This window comes from Xiphias gladius, chromosome 4, assembly GCF_016859285.1.
Source record: "Xiphias gladius isolate SHS-SW01 ecotype Sanya breed wild chromosome 4, ASM1685928v1, whole genome shotgun sequence".
Classification (NCBI taxonomy): domain Eukaryota; kingdom Metazoa; phylum Chordata; class Actinopteri; order Istiophoriformes; family Xiphiidae; genus Xiphias; species Xiphias gladius.
This window is the reverse complement of record NC_053403.1, coordinates 6,885,512-6,907,914: the sequence shown is the minus strand read 5'-3', so window position 1 is coordinate 6,907,914 and position 22,403 is coordinate 6,885,512. Positions and strand designations below refer to the sequence as shown.

Sequence of the window (22,403 nt, the reverse complement as noted above, 5' to 3'; positions counted from 1 at the left end):
CATGACACCAGCGTAAGAGCTGGGGGGCAAAATCAACAGTCCTCGTTCTCTGCGAAAATGCATTTCAGTTCGTTAAGTTCAGGCGAAGCATACCCTTGCTGTTTTGGGTCCCTAAAACCCAGCACGAGACCCAGCAGGCTTAAATGTTTTGTATGGTTATAGCTACAAGGGTTATTTTGAGAAAACGGCTCTATTCCAGCCTGTATGGACATTTCCATCATAGCGGCTATTGACACTGGATATGTGGAGCCTGATGTCTTACACCCGAGTCACGTTAGGACGACATCGTTGCATGGCCAGTATGGAGAGGAATGATTACAGCAACCAATAACTGTATTGAAAGTGTACTCCACCGATTTAGCTTTGCACTCCAATAAAATCGTTGGACTCATGATGGACAGTTTTAAAAGAGGATCATTATCAATGCAGCACAACCAAAGATATCGTATTTTCAATTCCACACATCGTTCTTCCTTGCTACAGAGGTCTGGTAACCTCACTTCTTTCTATCTCCACACCCTCAGATTTTTTTTATTTTTAATATTTTTAAACTTATAGTCTGAAGACTATAAGTTTTAAAACTTATAGTCTTCAGATCGTTGATTCAACTGACGTCACTTCAGGCAGTTTATCAACCTTCACTCGGCTCCTGTTGGAGCTACGAACGGCTTTTTCACATGATCAGCAGTACTCCCCAAGACCTGTAAACATACTAAATCGATGGAGTTCCCCTTTTAAAATAAACTTGGAATAATCGGAACCTATTCTTTAACCTTTAACCTTTAATGTGTAGCCGCCTTCATGAGGTTTTCTTTTCTGTAATGATCTGGAGCAGCCGTTCAAGTGCTGCTTCACGCTCAGCACATTTTCCACCAACATGTACTTTAACACAAAAATCACATGCAGCACTTCATGCTGAAGATGACCACCGACTACAGTATATATCAAGAAAATCCACACGTAGGCAAACGTCTGCTATAATATTGCAGTACCATATCAAGTCATTTTATTGTTGACATTTGGGTTTTGTCCACACCAGTACAGCTTGTCCTCGCCTCTCCTCCTCCTCCTCCATTGGCAGAGCAGAAGCATGCGGAAGGTCTTCTGGAAGGTCTTGTTGCAGAGGGCGTAGCACATGGGGTTGATGGTGCTGTTGACGTAGCACAGCCAGTAGCCCAGGTGCCAGAGGGACGTAGGGATGCACTCGGTGCAAAAAGTGGAGATGAGCACCATGATGTTGTATGGCGTCCATGTGAGGATGAAGGCCAGGAGGATGGCACTGAGAGTCTGGGCTGCCTTCTTCTCCTTCACCAGCACCATCCTCTTCCTCTTGGTGATCTGGTTCTTCAGGGCGGGGTCCATGGGCTTGGAGGTGGTGGAGGAGGAGGGGGAGGCATTTTTTGCAGGCTGCTCTGCTTCTGACGGGCAGGGTGTTGCAGGTGTAGGATTGCCGTTTTTGCCCTTTGAACCCTGTTTGAACTTGTAGGAGATGCACTTTTTACTGGTCTTCTTTTGAGGCGTGGAAAAATACCGATCTTCTGTATAATCACTCACCTGCCCGTTCTTATTACTTTGCCCAATACTTTGCTCTTTGAAAGATCCCTGTGGGGTTTCTATGGAAATGTGATGCTCCTCCTCCTCAGATGAGGTGTAGCTGTTAAACGAAGTGATCTGGTCTGCTTTCGCCCACGACTCGTCTGACCTAGTGGTCGTCTTTGTGGCGTTACTTTGGTTAGATGAGGACCAGGAGGCCTGACTCCTGTCTCTCCTCTCTCTGGTGAAATGAAAGCAAGAGTGAATAATAGTTTTCTGTGGTTTAGTCCCTTCTGGAACATTTTCGGTTGCAAGCCCTTGCAGCTCTGCCAGATCTTTGGTCCGTCTCTGCGTCTCCTTGTAGATTCTACAGTACAGGATAGTCATAACAGAGACTGGGATGTAGAAAGCAGCGATGGCTGTCCCAAATGTGATCACAGGCTCAGTTAAAAACTGGATCTGGCAATGGTCCAGAGGCACTTTTCTCTCTCCGACAAAATACTGCCAGCACAGAATGGGTGGCGCCCAGAGGACGAAAGACACCAGCCATGCAAGGCCTATCATGATGGCAGCTCTCTTTGGAGTCCTCTTTGCCCTGTAAGTCAGTGGCCTTGTGATGGAGAAGTACCTGTCAAAGCTGATGACAAGTAAGTTCATAACTGAAGCATTGCTGGCTACATAATCCACTGCAAGCCAGAGATCGCATGCTAGATTCCCCAAGGACCAGTAGCCCATTAGTATATATGTGGTGTACAAGTTCATGGACAGTACTCCTATGATGAGGTCAGCAAACGCTAAACTCAGCAGGTAGTAGTTGTTCACAGTCTTCAGCTGGCTGTTTACTTTGAAAGACAGCATCACCAGCACGTTACCAACTACAGTTATCAAGCTGACAATGGCCGACACTGTAGCAATGGTTATGACCTCCCAAAGGCTGTGAGGAGCAGCTGGGACATGGGATGTGTTGCCAAAAGTGCTGTTTGTAGAATCCATGGTGCTGTGTTAGCTTTCTGTAATATTGGTGTCGGGTCAGTATGAAGTGCCCCTCTGTCCCTCCATGTAGAATGAGCAGTTTCCCTGAGATGAAAAGAAAAAACAGTAATGAGTAAGCAAACTGCACACAATTAAATTTTTATTATATAAGGATAAACCCCTGTAGACCCACTACTATAACTACTGTAGTAGTAGCAGTTTTCAGTTTATTGAAATGTGTGTTTTTTAAGTCCTCACTGAACATGTTAGTGAGCCAAAACATCACGTCTAATGCAGCATTTTAATACGATGTTGCTATTTGAATGAATGAACCCACTTTACTATTTGATAAAAACAGTTGGTCGGTTATTTTTGCATTTTTCAGTTTGTGAGAAAATGATCATTTTCAACTTGTTTGCAATTTTAGCTCATGATAAAATACATTATGTTAAAACAGACATTTCAACAAATATACTAAATTTTTGTATTCAGTAGAAAATTGCATTTAGAGTGGTACTATAATTTCAATTATTTTTAATACTCCCTCAAATTTAAACGTTTTAAAAGTGCCATATCAAGTCATATGATAATTGTAACCTGTTGAAAACCAATATTTATTGTTCACTTTTATTATTCCTAGCCCAGGTGTAAAATAAAATTATATTTTGGTCTATATGGGCTGAAATTTTGTATTGTTTATCTTGTTGTTTTTCATTACAATAATAACATGAAATACGGCCCCTGAAATCTGAAATATAGAACTGATCGTTCTCTGTATGTCTGTGTACAGAGTATATGTAGATCTACTATATATTTTGGTCCAAATGAAAGCCGGAACCAGTCAAATGCCATTGTATCGTAGGACGCTATTCAAGGTAGCGCCCAATCCACAGCGCATCTATGAGGTGTCACACGCTAAACTGTCCGGCCACAGCAGACAGTAATGGAGGTTAGACCGAGCAGAGGCAGGAGAGGCAGTTGGAAAAGAGGTGGCCGGGGTGGACACGACAGTGACAGTTTTGGCGGTGAACACCGGGGCAGAGGCCGAGGAGGCCACCACCGGGGCCGCGGCAAAAGAGACCACTACCGCGGTCGTGGACGCGGCGGAGGTGCCCACGCAGCGGACTTTCATTGCCCGGTGAGAGAGCATGGGGTTTGCGTTTCATACCAAAGCCGGTCTTGTTATCTCCCTCAGCCAAACTGATTTGACAACATAGTTCATTTAGTAGTTTTCCTCACTGCGAAAACTGCACACATTCACGGACGATGGTCTTAAGACCAAGCGGGTCCTCCTCTTCAGTCCGGCCTCATTTCAGTGTAGCCAGTGTCCAGCCGGTGAGGCGGCTCATTTGCATAAAAAAGCTCCCCGCAGAGGCTGGTGCAGAGCGCCGTGAAAACCTTTAAAAAGCTGATATTTTGTTTAGATAAAGTTATTGTTCGTGCATAAACCTGACCCCGAACCACTGCACCGTGTGTTACTTTTCACGACAGAAGTGGGGTTTATGTCGTCGCGATTTGCATCCAGACTTCTCGAGCGTACCCGCATTATGCACATGATGACAATCAGTCGTTATGTACAGAGTTAGATTGAACAGAACGAAACCTGAGTGGAGCCTAATCGCAGCGACCGAGCACTTGAAATGCCTCCCACGGCACCATAACACCGCCATGGTACAACCTTCGGCCTTGGGTATGACACAAGAGGGTTCAGGTTGATGTCCACTGGGATGTTCGGTCAGCTGATGGCCCCGCCACGGAGAATTAGAAAGGACCACAACTTACTGCAACTACAGAATTAGAGGGGAAACAATAGGGAGACTGTGACTGCAATCACAAAAATCTCCCTTAGTGCATCTATAGCTGCCGTGTGGTCTTTGATGATGATGTTCAAAAAAAAAAAAAAAAAATGAGCACAGTGAGTTTTGACAGGGCACCAAAAAAACCGAGAAAGACCACAGCTTTGTCGCGTTGCACGTTTCCACGATGACATTATGAAAAAGGTTTGTGCAGCAATCTGACAAAACAGGAAGAAATCTGTGACTCAGACGCCCTTTTAATGAGTTCAGTTTTGGCACCGACAGTCTCTCCTGTGTCATACAGTAGGACATACCTTTGCCTTTTCTCAGACTTGGCTACCAGCCACGAATAAGAGCTATGTGTTAATTATCCACTTTACAAAATGCTTTGTACTTTTTGCAGCTCATTCAGTGGAATAGTTATTTTTGTCATGGGACAATCTTTGTCACAGAGCCCAAAGCGTTGCCGTTTAGAACTTTTTGAAGTTAGAAAAAAACGAGACAAACAAGTCTGAACTAGTCTTTTTTTTTTTTTTCTTCAAGAGGATCTGCTAATTGTCTTTGCCATGATCTATGCCATTTGTTTTGTTTCTGGAAAGATGGCCGACATGGGAGGTTATGTTAAGGTGTACCGGATGGTGCACATACGTACCCCAAATCAACAATTCAATAACAGATTTCTGAACTGTTTTCACTCCAGATTAAAACCAGTTATTTTTCTGTTGATAGACTAATCTCTTAATTGACTAATCATAGCGTCCCTATACTGAAAAGTCCCCCTCTTCACCCTCCTCTATTGTATGAAAACTGCTGGTTTATAAATGTCAAGGTGACATCCATGGGAAGATCATACCCGAAAAAAAAAAAAAAAAAACTGCACACTGTCTGCTATGGACTGTGGAAGAACATTTGCGGTTGAAACGTTGTCATGTCCATGTAGAATAAAAGAAGAACTGGGAAAGGGATAGAAGTTTGCTGGTATTTTTCATCTTTTTGTGCAGAATATTATTACCCAACTCCTGCATAGATTTTTTTTTGGATGTGCATGTGCCCCCGGACATTTTGTAATATTCACCTCTTAATTTATTGCTCTTTTGAGTGGGTGAAAAGGATTTTTGAACTCTGTAAAACTTTTGAAAAGTCCCTCCCATCCCTCTGTCCTAACGCAACATTATGTTTCAAATAGGAAGTCTTTGGATTATGGAAGCAAGACATTTCATTGATGCTCCTTGTAAATGGGTTAAAGTAGCCTTTGGCCATCGGAGCTCCAACTTAGTCTGCGCTTAAGGTGCAGTCAGACCAGATTTCCGGAGGCAGAATTACTTGTGTAGTGTGATAAAAAGCAGACCAGACAAGAAGCAGTGTGGGTGGGGTTGTAAGCATAACCTGCATGGCCAGCAGGGGACCGGCAGCACGTTATTACTGTAAGTTGTAAATAATACGGCGTTTTATCAAACCTTTTATGGTCATTCACCTCTGTCACTGTCTGTAGCAGTTTTTATAACTAAGAATATACACAATCGATGTTTCCTAAATGAAGTCCCATCAGGTACAGGGTTCATTTTCAACCTGAAGCAAATGCGGTACGTCCGCTCCATTCGTTCCTCTTGGAAATGACTGAGGAGCACCTGTAGGATGGACAACATGAAAAGCAGCTCTGGCATGAAGTTAAAGTGACTCGAGTCACGTTGCTCATTGTGTGTCCCCGCCATGTTCTGTTTCAGGATCAAGATGAAGGAGACAACTTTCAAGAGGAAGATGCCAGGAATGAGATTTTCTCCAGGAGGAAACTGGAGTCAAACTGGGACCGTTACAAGGAGTCGGAGAGACAGGAGCCTGATGATGACACGCCCACTCAGAGGGGAACGGATTACCACGTCCTGCTGGAGTCGGCAGGTAAGATGTGGACATGAAAAGCTGGGAGAGTTTTGCCAACCACACATGCAGTTCTCAGTCAGCCCACAGGAGGAGTCAAGTCAGGCGTCTGAGCTTTCCAGAACAATTCAATAGTCCTATAATGGGGACTCTTCTGGGCTTAGATTTGCGTACACAAAGGGGTTTCTTTCAAAGGTGGAATTGTACAAGTCAGCACAATAATGTGACGACACGCTTGTAATAAAACCAATTTGCCCCAAAAAGCTTAACTGACAAATTGTCGGTCCATTTCTCGATGGTTTTATTCGCTGCTCCACCATGTTGCTTCAGTTTGCACAAATAAGATATTGGCTCATTTTTTTAACCAATAATTATAAAACCATCACTGGATTAAAGGAACACTACAAGTGTGTTATGACTTTTAATTGGTTTACCCGCCTCAGTGTGTCAAACACTCCACTGAGTCTGATTTGTACTCTTCTGAACTTGTCTCTTTACCCTAATAAGTAAAAACGAAATGTCTGTTGTCTTAAGGGACTTTATTTGCTCTGTATGGACACTGCTGTCAAGATGGCTGCATAGAAGATCCTTGTTTGTCTTTGCTTGCTCATTTCAGCCTCAGTGGTCAGTGTTTGGCCCCCTGGGCTCTCTACAGTCTCATCACTGCGTCTGTTGATATTTTCTCTCCCCAGAGGAGCACAAGTAGGAGAGCTCAGTGCGTCTTATTAGAGCAGAGCTCGAGATTTCTTCAAATACAGGACTGATTCTCAGAAAACAGCCCCGATGTCCGACTGTCACATTTAGCTCATGTCTCAAGTTGAGTTAAATTAGGCAGCGGGCTTGTCCTCAAATCTGTCAACTGTGCTGCCAAAATTTTTTAAATATGACAGGGGATAGGGGAAGCAGGCAGTCCTTTTAGCAGCTCCCACATGTGCTGTAATTTAGCCAAAGCAACTGCTGTGTGTTTTAAATTGCTATAGTCGTTGGCTTTCTAGCAGTTGTGAAAGGAGTAGCTCCTCTCTAGAGTTGAGGAGGAAAAACACAGCATCACCTGCCTCTGTGGGTTGAAACCTATGAACAAGCCTGGGTTGTAGGCGGAAGTAAACAAGCTGCCATTACCGAGGTGGCATCTCGCATGTAAAACTAGCACAGCCGCACTGTAATGTGTGGAAAAGATTTAAGTTTTTAAGCGCTTCTGGCCAACAGATCTATCCAGGAGATTGCATAGAGCCTGTTAGTTACATCGGCTTTAATCAAAATTTAGTCCCGTTTAGATCAACAGAAAGCTAAATGTCTTTTCTGAGCTGTGCTGCTATCACCTCATCTGACAAAAAAAACTTCAAATTTGGTAAATCCGTTTCACTTTTCTAAATCTCCAGTAAATCCTCGTGTTCACTTTCCGAGTGGCCTGCCGGCATAGGACTGACCAGGAACGAATTAAGACCGAGCGGTCCGCTATGCGTGGCAGATGGTGAGCTGCCTCCCCACCTCCCTCTTCGTAACTTCCAACTCTTATGTTTCCTGGCGTTCTACTTTACCGAACTATTTTAGAAACCATCTAAAATAGTTCAGTGTCAGTGAGCAGCTTCTCTTGTAGGATTTTTCAACAACTTCTCAAGGTGCCAGCAGACTGAGTATACTGAGAAATACGAAACCTCTTTTTTTTTTTTTTTTTAACTGGACTGATGGCAGTGAGTACTGTTATCATGGTCGGAAACTTCCATCTGCCCTCAGACTTTAACGGCATATTTGTCTCTCATTTTCATGGGCTTTATTTGTGTCGTCTATTTCTAAGCCCAGTCAGAAACATGCACCCCTCGTGGTTTGGAAGTTGGGGTTTAACGCTGTCTTCTCTATTTATGTCATTCTCAAGCTTGGATTTGCACTTTGTCCGCCAACTCAAAACTATGAGATGCTTTTTATTTCAGCTCATTACAACTAGGTTAGAACATTTTTACCTATTCAGATTACCTTGATCTCACAAAGTTTGGGTTGATCATATAAGTGAAGCCTTTTACCTTTTTTAATATAACATTGTCCAAAAAACCTGGTAGAAAAAAATTGTCGTTATTGTAAACATGGTTTTGAGTTCGTCTACTTTGGGGGTTTGATTTGGTCTGATCAGGTTTGATATGGCTGCTGCTATGCTATTAGTCAATCAGTTGATCAACAGAAAATTATTCTACAATAATTCTCATAGCAGATTAATTGTTTAAGTCATTTATTAAGCAAAAATGCCAAATATTTGCTTGTCCCAGCTCCTCAATTATGGAGATTTGTTTAGATAGCTTTTCTCTGTTTTTGGCTAGTCCGCAACCTTTGTGCCTTTTTAGCGACTTTTTTCTTCACGAAAGCACCTAGCGACAAAAACGAGTGACTTTTTGGACAAACCTTAGCTACTTTCGGTAGGAGAGGGTCGCCAGTGTTGCCCTGTGAGCGCGAGGTTGAGTTTTCCCTCCGCAGGCGCAGCCCTCTACGCGTCTCATTCCGTTGATGGGCTTCTAACTTTCTCTCTGAGTGATCTTTTTACAAGTAAGTATAGCTGAAATCCTCAGCACAGCCGCTGACTTTAACTTATCCGTATGGTGATTTTTGTCAGACCACATTGCAGTTATTAAATCTCTGATTTCAGCAGTTGCAGTGCAGCAGCCTGGAAATGGCTTTGAAGTGACTGCTGGTTAACATGTCGCCTTGACGGGCCGCGTTTCAGTCACTGTTTCAAACTTGTTCCGCTGTCTGACAGCAGAAACAGAAAAACATGTAAATGAGAGCAGCTTTATTGGGAATTCGGCTGCATTAAATCACTGTTCATGTGCGCACAGAGAGTTGAAAGCGTGATGGTAATTTTTCACTGCTGTCCCTCGTACACAATTAATTGATTAATGGAATTAAAAAAATCATCAAATTCTCTTATCACAAAGTGATTGGAAAAATGATGAGTAGTATTTACTGTAAGAAAAAATTGGATTCATGGCCTGGCTGCGTTTTCAGTGCAAGCCTTCCTCTAGTCAGTGTATAATTAAGAAACCAAACAGGATTACTGCCTGCATATCACCAAGTTAAATCTTAATGTGCGCTATAAATCAGTGCATCTTTTCCATTTACATGCGCTGTGTATGCAGGGTACATTGACAGCCGCTAAGAACTGGAGTTAAAGCTACAACTGGCGTCGGGCTAGTTGGCCAAAAAAGCTGATTCTGAATCTAAGTCTGAAGCAGTTCCTATCTCCAGCCATTTAGTGCGGGTATGCTGGAACACCTTGATATAGGAAGTGCAGACCTCACTTTACTTTGTTTCCCTTTCACCCAGTCTCGTCTCATCATGACTGAGTAGGTTTCATAACATACTGCTGCAGGTATCGGAGTACTTCACTGCATAAACTAGGGGTGGGCGATATGTCAAATATACTTGATGTATTGTTGCTTGTTCTACGTGGGATGTAGGAAATGAATATAACGCAAACATCGAGTACAAATTGTCACCTGTTTTTTTTTTTTTTTTTTTTTTTAAGCTGCCGGCATGAGATTCGCTTTTCTCGTTTTGCTTCTCTCGCTCTCCTGGCTCTCTGCCTCTCACAGACACAAAAAGAAGAAAACTCATATACATATGTCAAGCGACACACAGAGGGCTGACGAATTAAAGGAAAATCCTGAGTAAATGAGCGGAGAAACATAACGAATGCAGACGCTTCCACAAGTGCATCCCATCATGCTCTGTGGCCTGTATAGAAATGCTGAGCAGGCCCATTTGATTCTGATCTTGTATCGAGATGGCATGAGGAAAAGATCTAAGTGACTTTGAAATAGGGTTCGTTGTCAGGGCACGGATCGACAGGTGGGTGAGTGCATGTGTGGTCCACACTAAGAGAACGGTACAGGCCTGAATGCTTGATCCCTACAATGGGGGGGGGGGTCCGGTGGCTCTGTTATGCTGTGGGGGGTATTTTGCTGGCATGGTTTGGGTCCACTTGTCCCCTTGGAGGGGAAGGTAACTGCAAATCAATAAAAAGTTGTTCTGAGTGATCAACTTTATCCTATGATGAAACATTTCTATCCTGATGGGAGTGGTCTCTTCCAGTATGACGATGCCCCCATCCATATGGCACCGGGGGGCGGGGGGGTCACTGAGTAGTCTGATGACTGTGAAAATGACGCGAATCATGTGCTGTGGCCTTCGCAGTCACCAGATCTCAGCCCAACTGAACACCTATGGGAGATTTTGGACCGCTGTGTTTAACAGCGCTCTCCAACACCATCATCAAAGCACCAAAATGAGGGAAATTCTTTTTTGGAAGAATGGTGTTCATCCCTCCAGTAGAGTTTCAGAGGCCCAGTGAAGCTGTTCTGGCGGCTCGTGGTTGCCCAGCACTTTACTAAGACACTTTATGTTGGTTTTTCCTTTTTGATATGTCACCCATCTTTATATAGGTCAGACATGTGTTTCTGTATCTGGAGGGAACAGGGCAAGAGCCCGGAGAGAGCGAAAGAAGCGAAGCGCCAAAGCAAGTTTATACTGTACGCGCCGAGTTCGGAAACGGTAATAGAAGATGGAGGTGGAGCTTGAGCTGCATAGAACTGGGCTAATGGATGTAGGCCTACATCATGCCATTATTTATTTCCACTTAACAGGTGTTAAAATCGTATGTGTGCAATTGCCCGGTTTGAATAAATACTGTTTTGTTAAATTTAACTTGGTTGTGATTTCTTTCCCTTTTGCATGCAAGTTTAAAATAGTTTTCAGAGGCTCAAAATCTGATTGTCAGTCAACTGTCCGATTGCTTTTTGAGCCTCTGAACATGAGGGACTATGTGTAAAAATGGCTGTAATTCCTGAATGTTTGATGTGATATTTTTTTTAAAATCCTTGAATTAAAGCGGAAATTCTACACTTCAGTCACATCTTGATGGATTGGTTTCAAATCCGCTGTGGTGGTGTACAGAGGCAAAATTACAAAAATCGTGTCTGTCTATCATATCATACATCGTGACATAGCCTAAAAATATTGCAATATTATTCATATGCCATATCTCCCAGCCCTAGTATAAACTGCCTGCACCAAAACAGTTTGGTGTAGAAATCTAAAAAGATATTTAGTGTTAGATCATTTGAATTTTAAAAATCAGCTGGGATTACACCAACACGTTGGCCTTGTACTAATGAACAGAAGTCAACCGGTACCCTAGTCATCCACAACATTAAAACCAATTTTAAACCAGCTTTAATGTTTTGGCCGATCGGTGTAATGCTGAGATGATTGAGTTTCCCTTTTCCACAACAATAGCATATAAATGAACTGGAAAGCATTTAAATGAGCTTTTACTTTCTATGCACATTTTATTTATTAATTTTTTTTAGTGTCCTTTTATGTTTGGGTAAAAAAAAGTTAGTGAACTAAAATTCTTTTTAAAGGTCTGTTTCCTTTAAACCAGGTGCAGTAGTTTGCAGAGACTTGAAAAAATTATTTTCATTCGTTTTATGCTAAGCATTGCCGATGGATGTGAAAAGTAAATAGGTCATATTTGGACTAAAAAACTCTAATTTGTTGAATCCAACTTGCTATTAAATACCTGCTGTGTACCTGCTTTTTAACTCAGGATGAGTATTTTTGAGCAGTAAACTGTTTTGTAGGATTGTTTGTTTTTTGTTTTTTTTGGTTTGTTTTTTTTGTCTCCCGTCATTACAGAGTTAGAGAGTGTTGAAACGTCGAGTTGTCTCTCCCGTTCTCTTGTAGCATAAAATGCCAAAGGTGCTCTTGTGAGTTGTTTGACTCTTATCGCTCGTCTCTGTGTTTTGCCCACATTGTCAGATTAGTCATGCCGTACAGAAAGAGGCTGCCGCTCTCTAGAGGATACTTAATTGTATGTGGGAGGCGATGCTTTCAAGAGTAGTTTTTCTGGCCAATTAAGGTAGCCATGAAATCAGGAATTCGCCGCAGAAAACTCCCTTTTTCTTGTTGGCTAAAGTTATTACAGAATACTTCTTATTGTGGAGCTTGTATCACCCTCACTCTTGTATCCAAGGTGTTGAAGTGATGAAGTATTCTGTTTGTTTTTTATTGGCAAGGTTGGGCAGAATGTACAGGTCAGAAGTAAGCGCGGATGTTATGTATTTCAGGATAGAAATGGCCTGCGGCAGTTTCTCAACCTTTTGTAATGTATCTTGCAATTCTTATGAGATTTAAAATCCCAGAGCAGAGAGGTCGAGGGCAGAGCTATACCTACTGTGCGGTGGAGGCAGAGAGAGATTACAGGCTGATTTTTACAATGTTCTATCAAACGGACGCAAACTTTTTCCTATGCCACGCGGCAGTATGTCATACTGCGAGGATGCTGCCTGTCATAACAGGACACTTCATCTAATAATGTTGCCATCCAGTGATTTCAGAGCTGAGCCCATGTGAATAACCCAGAACAACACTGTGTAAATATATATCTGAGTGGGTGGTGATTGTTTTTGTCTGACCTGACATTTAGGGGCAGAAAGCCTGAAAGCTTTGTGAAAAAGGGAACTATGCACCTTTTTGAAAGAACATCTTTTAATGCTGAAACAATCAATGAATGGATTGAAAGTCCTCACTTGGGTGCACTTAAGCCAGTATTAGAAGAGTTCACTTGTTCCAGCTTCTCAGATGTATAGATTTGCTGCATTTCTTTGTTTTCGATGATAGTAAACCGAATACCTCTGTATTTTGGACTCAAAAAGGCGATTCAAATATTTTATCTTGCACTTGGGGAAACTGTGATGCACGTTTTTCACTATTTTCTGACCAAATAACAATGAATTGAGAAAATAACCGGCAGATGAATCGAATTTAAAATAATCATCATTTGCAGCCCTGAAGATCTCCATTGTTAGAAATGAAAAGTTAAATTCATATGCAACACAACGCAGCATTGCTCAATTCAGTACGCTCAGGTGTTTTTCCTACAACAGCCTTAATCGGTCTGGTATGACCAGTAGCTTATGGTGGCTAATGATAGCTGATATTAGCAGACTTTATTTGCAGCGTAAGAGAAATTACTGCGTCAGTTTGTGAGTCTACTGTACTCGTGCTGCTACTGTTACGCTATAATTTAGCATTTAACATTACGATGTTCTTACTTGTGCTATTTGGCAAAAGTTAACGGACTTTTCTTTAAATAATAAAATAAAATAGATTGATTTTTACACTGTATTAAAATTCTGTAAATAAATGAGACAGGTAGGGAAAGGACCTACAGCTTGAGTCTTTGTCACACTTTATATTTTGTGTTAATTGGGTCGGATTTGCTACACTGTGTGTGTGTGTGTGTATGTGTGTGTGTGTGTGTGTGTGTGTTTGTTTTACAGCACAAGTGGAAATTGCTTTATGGCCCAGCAGGTTGAGTGTGTCGTCCTTCTAGCAGAAAAAAAAAAAAACTGCAGCTAAAGCTTTGAGATTTTGGCAATGACAGAGGATGGAAGAAAGCCTGTCAACACCTTTAACACTAGCCTGGTTCAAGGCCAAGACCTACTGGATTGCTGCCAGGATCTGATTTATTTATTTATTTATTTATTTTCATCCATTAAAATGTGAAAACAAAGTGGAAAATAAAATGACAGTTCAGTACCTATTCTACTGTGACAGAGAAAACACCTATAGCAAAGCTCCCTTTTTGACTTTTTGAAACTCCTTTTGCTTCACATCTCGAGTGCCTGATGTAACAGATTGAGAGATTCAGTGGTAGTTTTAATAAAACGGCTTCATAGCAGGCCAGGTTACTGAGGCTTTAGATGCCAATTTTTTAATTATAGGTCTCGATGAGGCTTAGTCCAAAGCCATCAAGCTGTTGTAAAATGCGGTGCCACAAAATGGCCTAGTTTCTGAGATATGGAGCCTTTAAAAAAAGGGGTCACGCTCCTAATAAATGAGTGTTGCTAAAATATTTTCATAATTTCATAAGTCATTACTTTTGAACTATTCGTGCTACATGCTTGAAATTTTCAGAGATTGTTCTGCACTATTAGATGTACTCAGCTTTTAAAATGGTTGGCCTGCAGTTGCTGAAAATTCCATTTAAAAATTTCTTTTGTGTTTTGGAGCCCACTATATCGTCTCACTGAACCACATCAGATTTTTCGGATTTTTTTCTACATGTGATACTCATGTCATAGTACTTTCTTAGTAACATGGTGCATGCCTGAAAGAAATCCGTATTTCTGAAAATTGAATGCAGGACTTTTGTTGAGTATTTTTCTACACTGTAGTATTGCTGGTTTTACTTATATAAAACATCTGAGTACTTCTTCCACCACTGGCACTGTAATAATACTGCAGCCCGTATGCCCCGTGCTTTTCATTCATACATTTTACCTAGGATGTTCTTGTGCAGAACTGTCACTGTTGTTTATATAATCTCCATTTGTATAACTCCACGCTGTTAATATTTCATTTAGACTTTTTCTTCTGTTTAATGTATCCAAATGCATTTGCTGCCGCAGTGACTCAGCTTTCCCAAAAAGACCGTTACAATTTAATCTTATTTCTGCATATATTTGTTTATGCAATGCAGTTAAATGCAAAAAACTTAACTGCAACTGGGAAATTTAAGCAATAGATGAGTGAAGACCTGCAGCTTTTCAGTGAATTTGCCGAGCAAGTCTATTAAAATGTATATGAATGAGTTGTTAGGACATACAGTGGCTGACTTTCTGTTTGCAAAAGCTCTGTTGAAAGCTCTACTGTACTGAGTGTGATTAGGAAAAATGGAGCCTGACAGAGAAATTATGTAAACAGACTGTTTGATTTGAATTGAAGGTCATGTTGATTTCTGTTGTTTTTGTGGCCTCACGGATGGCTATTATGTAGCCCCACTGCTTGTCCAAACATCCCAAGTGCTCTTAGCATTCATGTGTTTTGATTGACTCCGATTACACCTTCTATTACATTTAATGTTAAGAATCGTGTAAGGACGCAGCAGACCTTTTTCATGGCCGTCGCTTCCAGGCTGAAGCTACTTGTACAGGATGAAAACCTTGAAGCTTTTCATACTCAAAGTATTTCAGAGCCGGTGCATTTTGAAACGGCTTTTGTGCTGAAGGGTTTTCATCGCCTTGAGAACTTCAGTAGCTGTGGACCAGGGAGGAATTTTGGTAAGCTGAGGGTGTATTGATTGAATTAAAACACATCAAGTGGCCTTCGAGCCTCCAGGGACGAATTGCTGTCGACTGTTTCGTAACCCAAAGGCGATTTTATTTTTGTCAGGACTCGTCTCAGTCCTTGCATTGTTGGTAGTTGATTGTGCTGTTGCTAGGGGTAATGCACACGGTGCAATTCCCTTGTCCTGTGAGTGTGTCCATCTGCCTGTAAGACTGGGGGGAATTGCTGGACAGTTATTTACATCCCAACATGGCCATCTATCTGTACACATTAACACAGGGATCAATCCTACTCCCCCGCAGCCGTAGTTTACCGAGGCTGCTAATGGGCACCTATCAAGGCTCAATCATAATGAGACAAAAGGAAATCGCATTAGAGCTTCAGTGATTCGGCTAACTAGATTGACAAACACAAGGACGTTTTCCTAACTGAGATGAATAGTCCCAATCATGCCATTAATTTATATGTTCCGGTGTTGTTATGGATACTTGGATTAGCCATGTAGACTGGAGGAGACTGGCGTCAAAGCAGAGGAATGAGGGTAGTCATGTACCGTCGGGTTAGCAGAACTGGGATACAAAGCATTGCAGGTGCTTGGTTCATTTCCCTGCGATTGCTGATTGTGATTAAGCCAGTGGAGGCTGGCGTGAGGATAAACAAAGCAGCAGGTGGTTAACAGACACTTCACTGAGGTCATCCCACAGAACAGTCTACCCACTTTCATCCTGAAATACCTGTGCCAGTGTTTGACTGTCAGTATGTTAACATATGAGGGTTCATTTCAGGGCTGCGGTTATTTTTATGATCTGTTAGACTGCTGCTTAACTTCTCTGTTAATCATTTAAGTTTATAAAAATGTAAAAAAAAAATTTTTAAATCACAGAAGAGAGAAGCAGAAAATCCTCACATTTGAGAAGCTGGAACTAATGAACGTTTGACATCTCTGCTTGAAAAATGACCTAAAACAGTTTGTTAATTATCAAAATTACTGCCGCATCTACCAGTTATGTCCTCTATTGTTTTTTTTGTTTGTTTTTTTTGAATCAACGATTAATCGTTCTTTTTTCCAAAGCTGACGCTGATGTCTTCAAATTGCTTGTATTGTCTAATTAACGGTCCAAATCCCAATTAAATGCACTTTACAATAGAGGTGGAGTGATTCATCGAGTAATGAGAAAGAATAATAATTGGAAACAATTTTGGTAGCTGATTAATCTTTTTTTAAGCAAAAATGACAAACCCTTGATAGTTCCAGGTTCTCAAATGTGCAAATTTGCTGCTTTTCTTGGTGCCATATTAAAGTGGGCTGAATATTTCAGGGTCCTTGACTGTTGTTGAAGAAAAAAGGACCTTTGATGACAACACTTGGGGCTCTATGATGGACATTTTTCACTGTTTTGTGATGTTTTATAGACCAAATGAGTCATTTAGAAAATAACTGGCAAATTAATCGATAATTAATATAATCGTTACTTGCAGTAGTTGCAGAAAAGCAGTAAAACAAGTGAATTTATGTTTTGTTTTGTTTTTTTTCGAAATAGATGCTGATTAATTTTCTGACAGGCAACTAATTGCTTATTGTTCCAGCTGTAGTTCAATTTAAAAATTTGTTTGGACAAAGCTCATGGTGTTTATACCTCCAAGTGTTGGGATGTGAGTCATGTGACTCCTCATCCCCCGTGGTTTTAAATGATGCCTTAGAACAAATCATCCTAACTCCTTGTACCTCTAACTTTTTCCAGCGTAAGAAATAAACACACCACACTCCTACACAACCATACCGAAACTCAATTAAACATATTTAAGATTCAGGATTAATGAAATAACCCTTGTGGGGTTTGAAAAACTACCATTTTAGATCCACATTGTACAACATGTACTGTAGAGTTCCGAGTCTGAGCTATAAAAGCTCTGGTGACAGCTGATGAACCCCAGCACTTGTTCCATGATTCCTTAATATAGTAAATCAGGCTGCATTTACAATTATTATTAAAATTTTATCAGGCTAGATTTTATAATAGGACTTAACTGAATAGTAAATATGGTCAGTAGACAGCTGCTCTCATGAACTGTCTAATTTCCTGCATTAATAGCCACAACAAACAGAATGCATACTCACAATGTATGGCTCTGACAAAACGCGATCCTCCGGCATTAGACGGGCGTTTGGCCAGGTCTTTGATACGCTGCTTTTCCTTTACTCCCTCTTCAGTCTGGCAGAGTTCTCAGTTTCTTCTCCCTGTGTCTTCCCTCGCTCTCTGTGTCCCTCTCACAGCTTCACACCTTCCCTCGCTGGCTCTCTCTTCCCCTCCCCTGCTCCCTCTCGTTGACTTTTTTCCTCTGCGCTCCTCTCTCCAACGAGGTGAAAAACACACTTGTCAAATACAGGTGGGTCATCACACCGTCTCTCATCCTCACCAGTTGCTAAGTACGAGGCGCTTTGATGCAAACAGGTTTTTCAGCATCGTGAAACCTAAACGGTCCAGCTTCTTTCTGGGACAAGATGGTAAAGGCAACAGCTGTTCAGTGTCAATGTCCATGTGACAGAGCAGCTTAGGTGCCTCAATGATGCTGTTCAGACCTGTTTCACAGAAGGGCGACTTACTGGAAACGGCTCCCCATCCTCCTCATCTCTAATCAGGCGAAGATCTTGTCAAAGCTTCTCCTTTTTCACAGACGACAACGACGTGAGCTCGGTATCTTCTGAGAAATCAAAAAAAGCTGAAAACTTTGCAGCTTCTCACTTTTTCTGGAAAGTTTGAGCGACTCCACTGGCACGGATCGCAGAGTAAAGCTTCTTTGATCCTCAAAGCTGCACAGGTTGAATGACATTTTGTCTCCTAGCAGGCATCTGCTTGCTGCGGATGAAAAGGATGCTTGAATGCATGCTGCAGTAACATCCTCACCAACACGCGGATTCAACGGTGAGCCACTATTGGGAGAAATTCCCACCACGCCGGTAGCCTCATTCTGTATCAGGGCACTGAGCAACATGTAAGAGGAGGGAGGCAGAGGTGAGGAGGTGGAAGAGGTGGAGGAGTAGGATGAAGCAGAGGGGAGGGGGGAGGAGCAGGAGGAGGAGTCGACGTGGGTGTCAGCAGCAGTTCAGAAGGAGCTGACTGTTTGCCTTTGCGTTGCTTACAGCTGTGTGTCTTCATCAGAGAAGAAATACATTCATACAACTCCAGCCTCACACGTCCCGCTGCACAGTGACTTGGTAGGTTAATCCCCACTGTGTGTGACCATGCACCCTCTTTTAAAAGCAGGGTGAGTGACCGATGAAGCAGTTAGTGGTGATCGGCAGAGATTTTACACCACTTTCAGTTTGCCAGACAATCTCAACTGCCTCTATCAGCAGTGCTGTTCAGTGTGTGCTTTCTGTTTCTTTTGGTATGACCTTCCCTGTACAGATAAGCCTCTTGCTGTGGTTGTAACTATAGAGGGAGCTAGAAAAAAATTTGTTTGTTTCTTTCATGAGGGAGCTGGCTTTGTGAGCTGAGAAACAAACTTGCTCAGTGACTGAAATGTAAATTCATTCAGTGGAGAGCAGACAGGAAAGGTGTGGATTGAGAGGATATCCATGGTTTGGAAACAGTTTTGTTTCTTTTTTGTCAATTACTGCCTTTATCAAAATCGGAGTATCTGCATGTCTTGAAAAGTCTTGAACACAATGAATTTTCTCAAAAAAGTCTTAATTTCAATTCATGTAAGCCTTAAACATTTTCACTTAGCTGCTGTAGGCACTAATGTTAGTTATAAAATGCTTTTATATCTGATTGCAGGCTGTCGGGAGATGTTATGCACCTTATTAACCAAGAGTGAGATTCTTGCAACAGTAGATTGTTTTTGTGCAGGAGGCTGTTCTGCAGCCAACACTACAAGCTACAGTAGCTAGGGAGTGCATCGTCTCATAAAAGGCAATTTTAATTTTTAGCAAAAACTTAAATGAATGCAAATCAACTAATCATTTTTTAATGATGAATCCATTCAGCCCTTTTTCTGCTGTTTATCCAGGTCCAGGTCACATTAAATTAATTAATTATATCAATTGGACCTACTGTTTTATGTTGCTGGGAAGTGCTGAAAAAATGTGATATAATAATAAATAGTTCTGGGCCATACTGTCATACTTTGGCCAATACATTCTTAAAAAGTCCTAAATTTGATTTTTTTGAAACCTGCAGAAACCCTGAAAATGCGATCCATCTTTGCAGGAGTCTTCGGCCCCCCCGGAGGCAAAGGTAATGAGATGGGAGTATGAATAGCATTATGAGGATGAGGAGGAACATGGAAAAGATCAGTAGCAAGAGATTGATTTACTATTGACAAGAGGCTAGTCAAGGATAATAGCCCTTTAACGTCCCCGGCAAATTCCCCACATGCTTTGGACCATTGATTTTGACTATTTGTTGTGTTTGGTCAGGAGCACCCTGTAGCCTATTGCTGATAAAGCCAAGCAAACATATTCGTTCAGGAAATGATTTGACAGGATTATAAAGCGCCACACTTTGAAAAGCTTATCTGTTTCCTGTTTGTTGCTGGATTCATGAGCAGCTGTTCATATCAATAAGCAGTGTCCACTCCAGTTGAGAGGAGCCTGGTGACTGCTGTTGACGCAATGAGACTAACACATTGTCAGGTGTTGTATAACATGCCATCAGCACTCATCACAGTTATAAAGACGTGAAGCCACATACAAGTGAGCAGCAATGATGAAGATGTTTGTTATTTATAAACTTACTTATAAATGTAACTACAAGATGTCCCCAGAGCAATATTTTGAGCAGGTTTTCCCAACATTTTCTCGCCAGTGGGTCTCATCAGAAATTTAATTACATGTCAGGGCTGTGGTGGCTACAGAGATACTAAGTGGGCACCGCAAGAACTGTGATTAGTCAGCTCGTGCTGCTTGTGTTTGCTTCCGCAAGTTTCCAATGCTGGTGGAGATTGATCAGAGTGAATACAACCTGCGTGTTGAAAAAAAGGCTCAGTAATCTTCTTTTCAGCAACATGTAGACTGCAAACCTTTAGCTCGCTGCGACCTCCGCCCTCCATCGCAGTGATTGAAATAATGTAAATACAGTCGGTAGTAAGACTGCACAGATTAGTCTCAAATTTGGTAATGAGACAAGGCAGACTGACCCACCATTGCTTGTGTGACAAAGTAAATGAAAGGAATATGAACACAGATATTGTGATAAATTCTCTGGACCTCACCCTCTTGACCCTGCAAAAGAAAACATTGCTCAGTTGCGATGTGGATTTGAGTATGTAATATTTTGTACACTGTTTTTAGCAGCAAGGAGGAGCTCCAGAAGTAGGTGGTAGAAACTATGATACCTTTCAAACTTAATTAAAACCAAACACAGACAGAGATGGCAGAGTTGCTGTGGAAACTTGCGTGGAAGTCTGGTGTTTATTTTAATCAGTGTGCGTGTCCGTGCGGGATGCTACTGGGCTTTTGCTGTTAAATTTAGTGCATGAAAATACAAATAGGGTGGGAAATGTGTGGCCCCCAATGCAGATGGACTTTATGGTTTGTCCCAACACGCTGATGAAGATTTAGCACAGTATGGAGGGAAACTCCAAGCAAGCCAGATGTGCTGGTTTGTGTTTTACCAATGTCACCTTACTTATATACTGTATTAATGATTCTTATCAATAACATTACAAGCCATCAGTCTTAATTTATATTTTCCAAAAAAAAAATCATATAATATGTAAGCAAATATATTTCAAATATTTCAATTTCCCCAAATAAATAGAATATAGAAGTAGCTCTTGGTACTTTTTATAATGTAACTGGTGTATTGTGAAATAGCATGCATACATAAAAAAATATTGCAGCATTGATTCTACAAGTCTCTGAACTCTACTGGAGGGGATGAACACCATTATTCCAAAAGATATTCCCTCATTTGGTGTTTTGAAGATGGTGTTGGAGAGCGCTGTAACACGATGGTCCAAAATCTCCCATAGGTGTTCAGTTGGGTTGAGATCAGGTGACTGCGAAGGCCACAGCACATGACTCACGTCATTTTCATAGTCATCAAACCATTCAGTGACGCCCTCTTGCCCTATGGATGGGGGGCACTGTCATCCTGAAATACACCACTCCTGTCGAGATAGAAATGTTTCATCATAGGATAAAGTTGATCACTCAGAACAACTTTGTATTGATTTGCAGTTACCTTCCCCTCTAAGGGGACAAGTGGACCCAAACCATGCCAGCAAGGGCCCTTCACAGCATAACAAAGCCACCGGATCCCCCCACTGTACGGATAGAGCAGTTAGGCCTGTACCATTCTCTTGGTGTGCGTCTCACGTGCACTCACCCACTTCTCTAGAATATAGTGAATGATGTCTCCTCCTAACATATCACTTTTTTCCACATCTCTTTGGACCAGTGCCTGTGGTTTTTGCACCACTGGACTCTCTGAAATGCGCATTCATCTTTGTAATGAGGGGTTTATGCACTGCAACCGTACTATAATGTCCCTCTCTATGTAATCGTCGACGGACAGTTGTCGCTGATACAGTCTGATCATGTCCTGCATTGACATTCCCAGTCACCTGGGGAAGAGATGCTCGTCTGTTTTTCCTTACATATCACGCTTATCACATATCACACTGCTGGGGCATCACAGTCATCAGATGTGCGCTGTTGACCACAGTTTCCGACCCTATTTACTGACGACTTTCCCACAGATCTAAATGCAGACGTCACTTTAGTCACTGTTCCTGTTGAAACACCAGCCAGTTGAGCAGTCTTTGCGACTGAAGCTCCTGCCATCCGTGCCCCTAAAAATGAACCCTCTTTCAAAGTCACTTAGATGTTTTCCTCAAGCCATCTAGATACAAACACAGATGTTAATTGCTTACTGTACCACGCAGTGCACCTGTGTGGGAGCATCAGCATTCTTTATGTTTCTCTACTCATACATTCAGGTTTTTCCTTTTTTAATCTGTCTTCCATCCCCCACAGGTTAGCTATTGATTATTAGGAGAATGCAATACAAAGGATATGAGGAATGTCTAATGTATCCCCCGGGGAGTTCATATAATGAGGCACACAGATATACGGCGATCGCTCGATTTTTGCAGATTGGA

The 22,403-nt window shown here is 41.7% G+C and overlaps 2 protein-coding genes across 5 annotated transcripts in view; one reads left to right on the top strand and one right to left on the bottom strand.

Annotated features, from left to right (window-relative positions):
• Positions 1-996: 996 nt before the first annotated feature.
• Positions 997-17,477, bottom strand: chrm5b (cholinergic receptor, muscarinic 5b). 4 transcript variants are annotated; one of them, XM_040125346.1, is made up of 2 exons: positions 17,413-17,477; positions 997-2,610 (listed from the first exon to the last, which is right to left on the bottom strand). In XM_040125346.1, the coding sequence occupies exon 2, from the start codon at positions 2,524-2,526 to the stop codon at positions 997-999; it is 1,530 nt and encodes a 509-aa protein (XP_039981280.1). In that variant the 5' UTR covers positions 2,527-2,610; positions 17,413-17,477. The 4 variants fall into 4 exon arrangements, with proteins under 4 accessions (XP_039981280.1, XP_039981279.1, XP_039981277.1 ...); XM_040125345.1 differs by lacking the exon at positions 17,413-17,477 and adding an exon at positions 4,109-4,196; XM_040125343.1 differs by lacking the exon at positions 17,413-17,477 and adding an exon at positions 3,745-3,954.
• The window catches only part of aven (apoptosis, caspase activation inhibitor), a 39,007-nt gene continuing 19,976 nt past the window's right edge, over positions 3,373-22,403 (top strand). The window contains exons 1-2 of the mRNA XM_040125353.1: positions 3,373-3,643; positions 6,026-6,197. Of these exons, the coding sequence (XP_039981287.1) occupies positions 3,449-3,643; positions 6,026-6,197 (367 nt within the window). The 5' untranslated portion in view covers positions 3,373-3,448. The remainder of the gene's footprint in view (positions 3,644-6,025; positions 6,198-22,403) is intronic.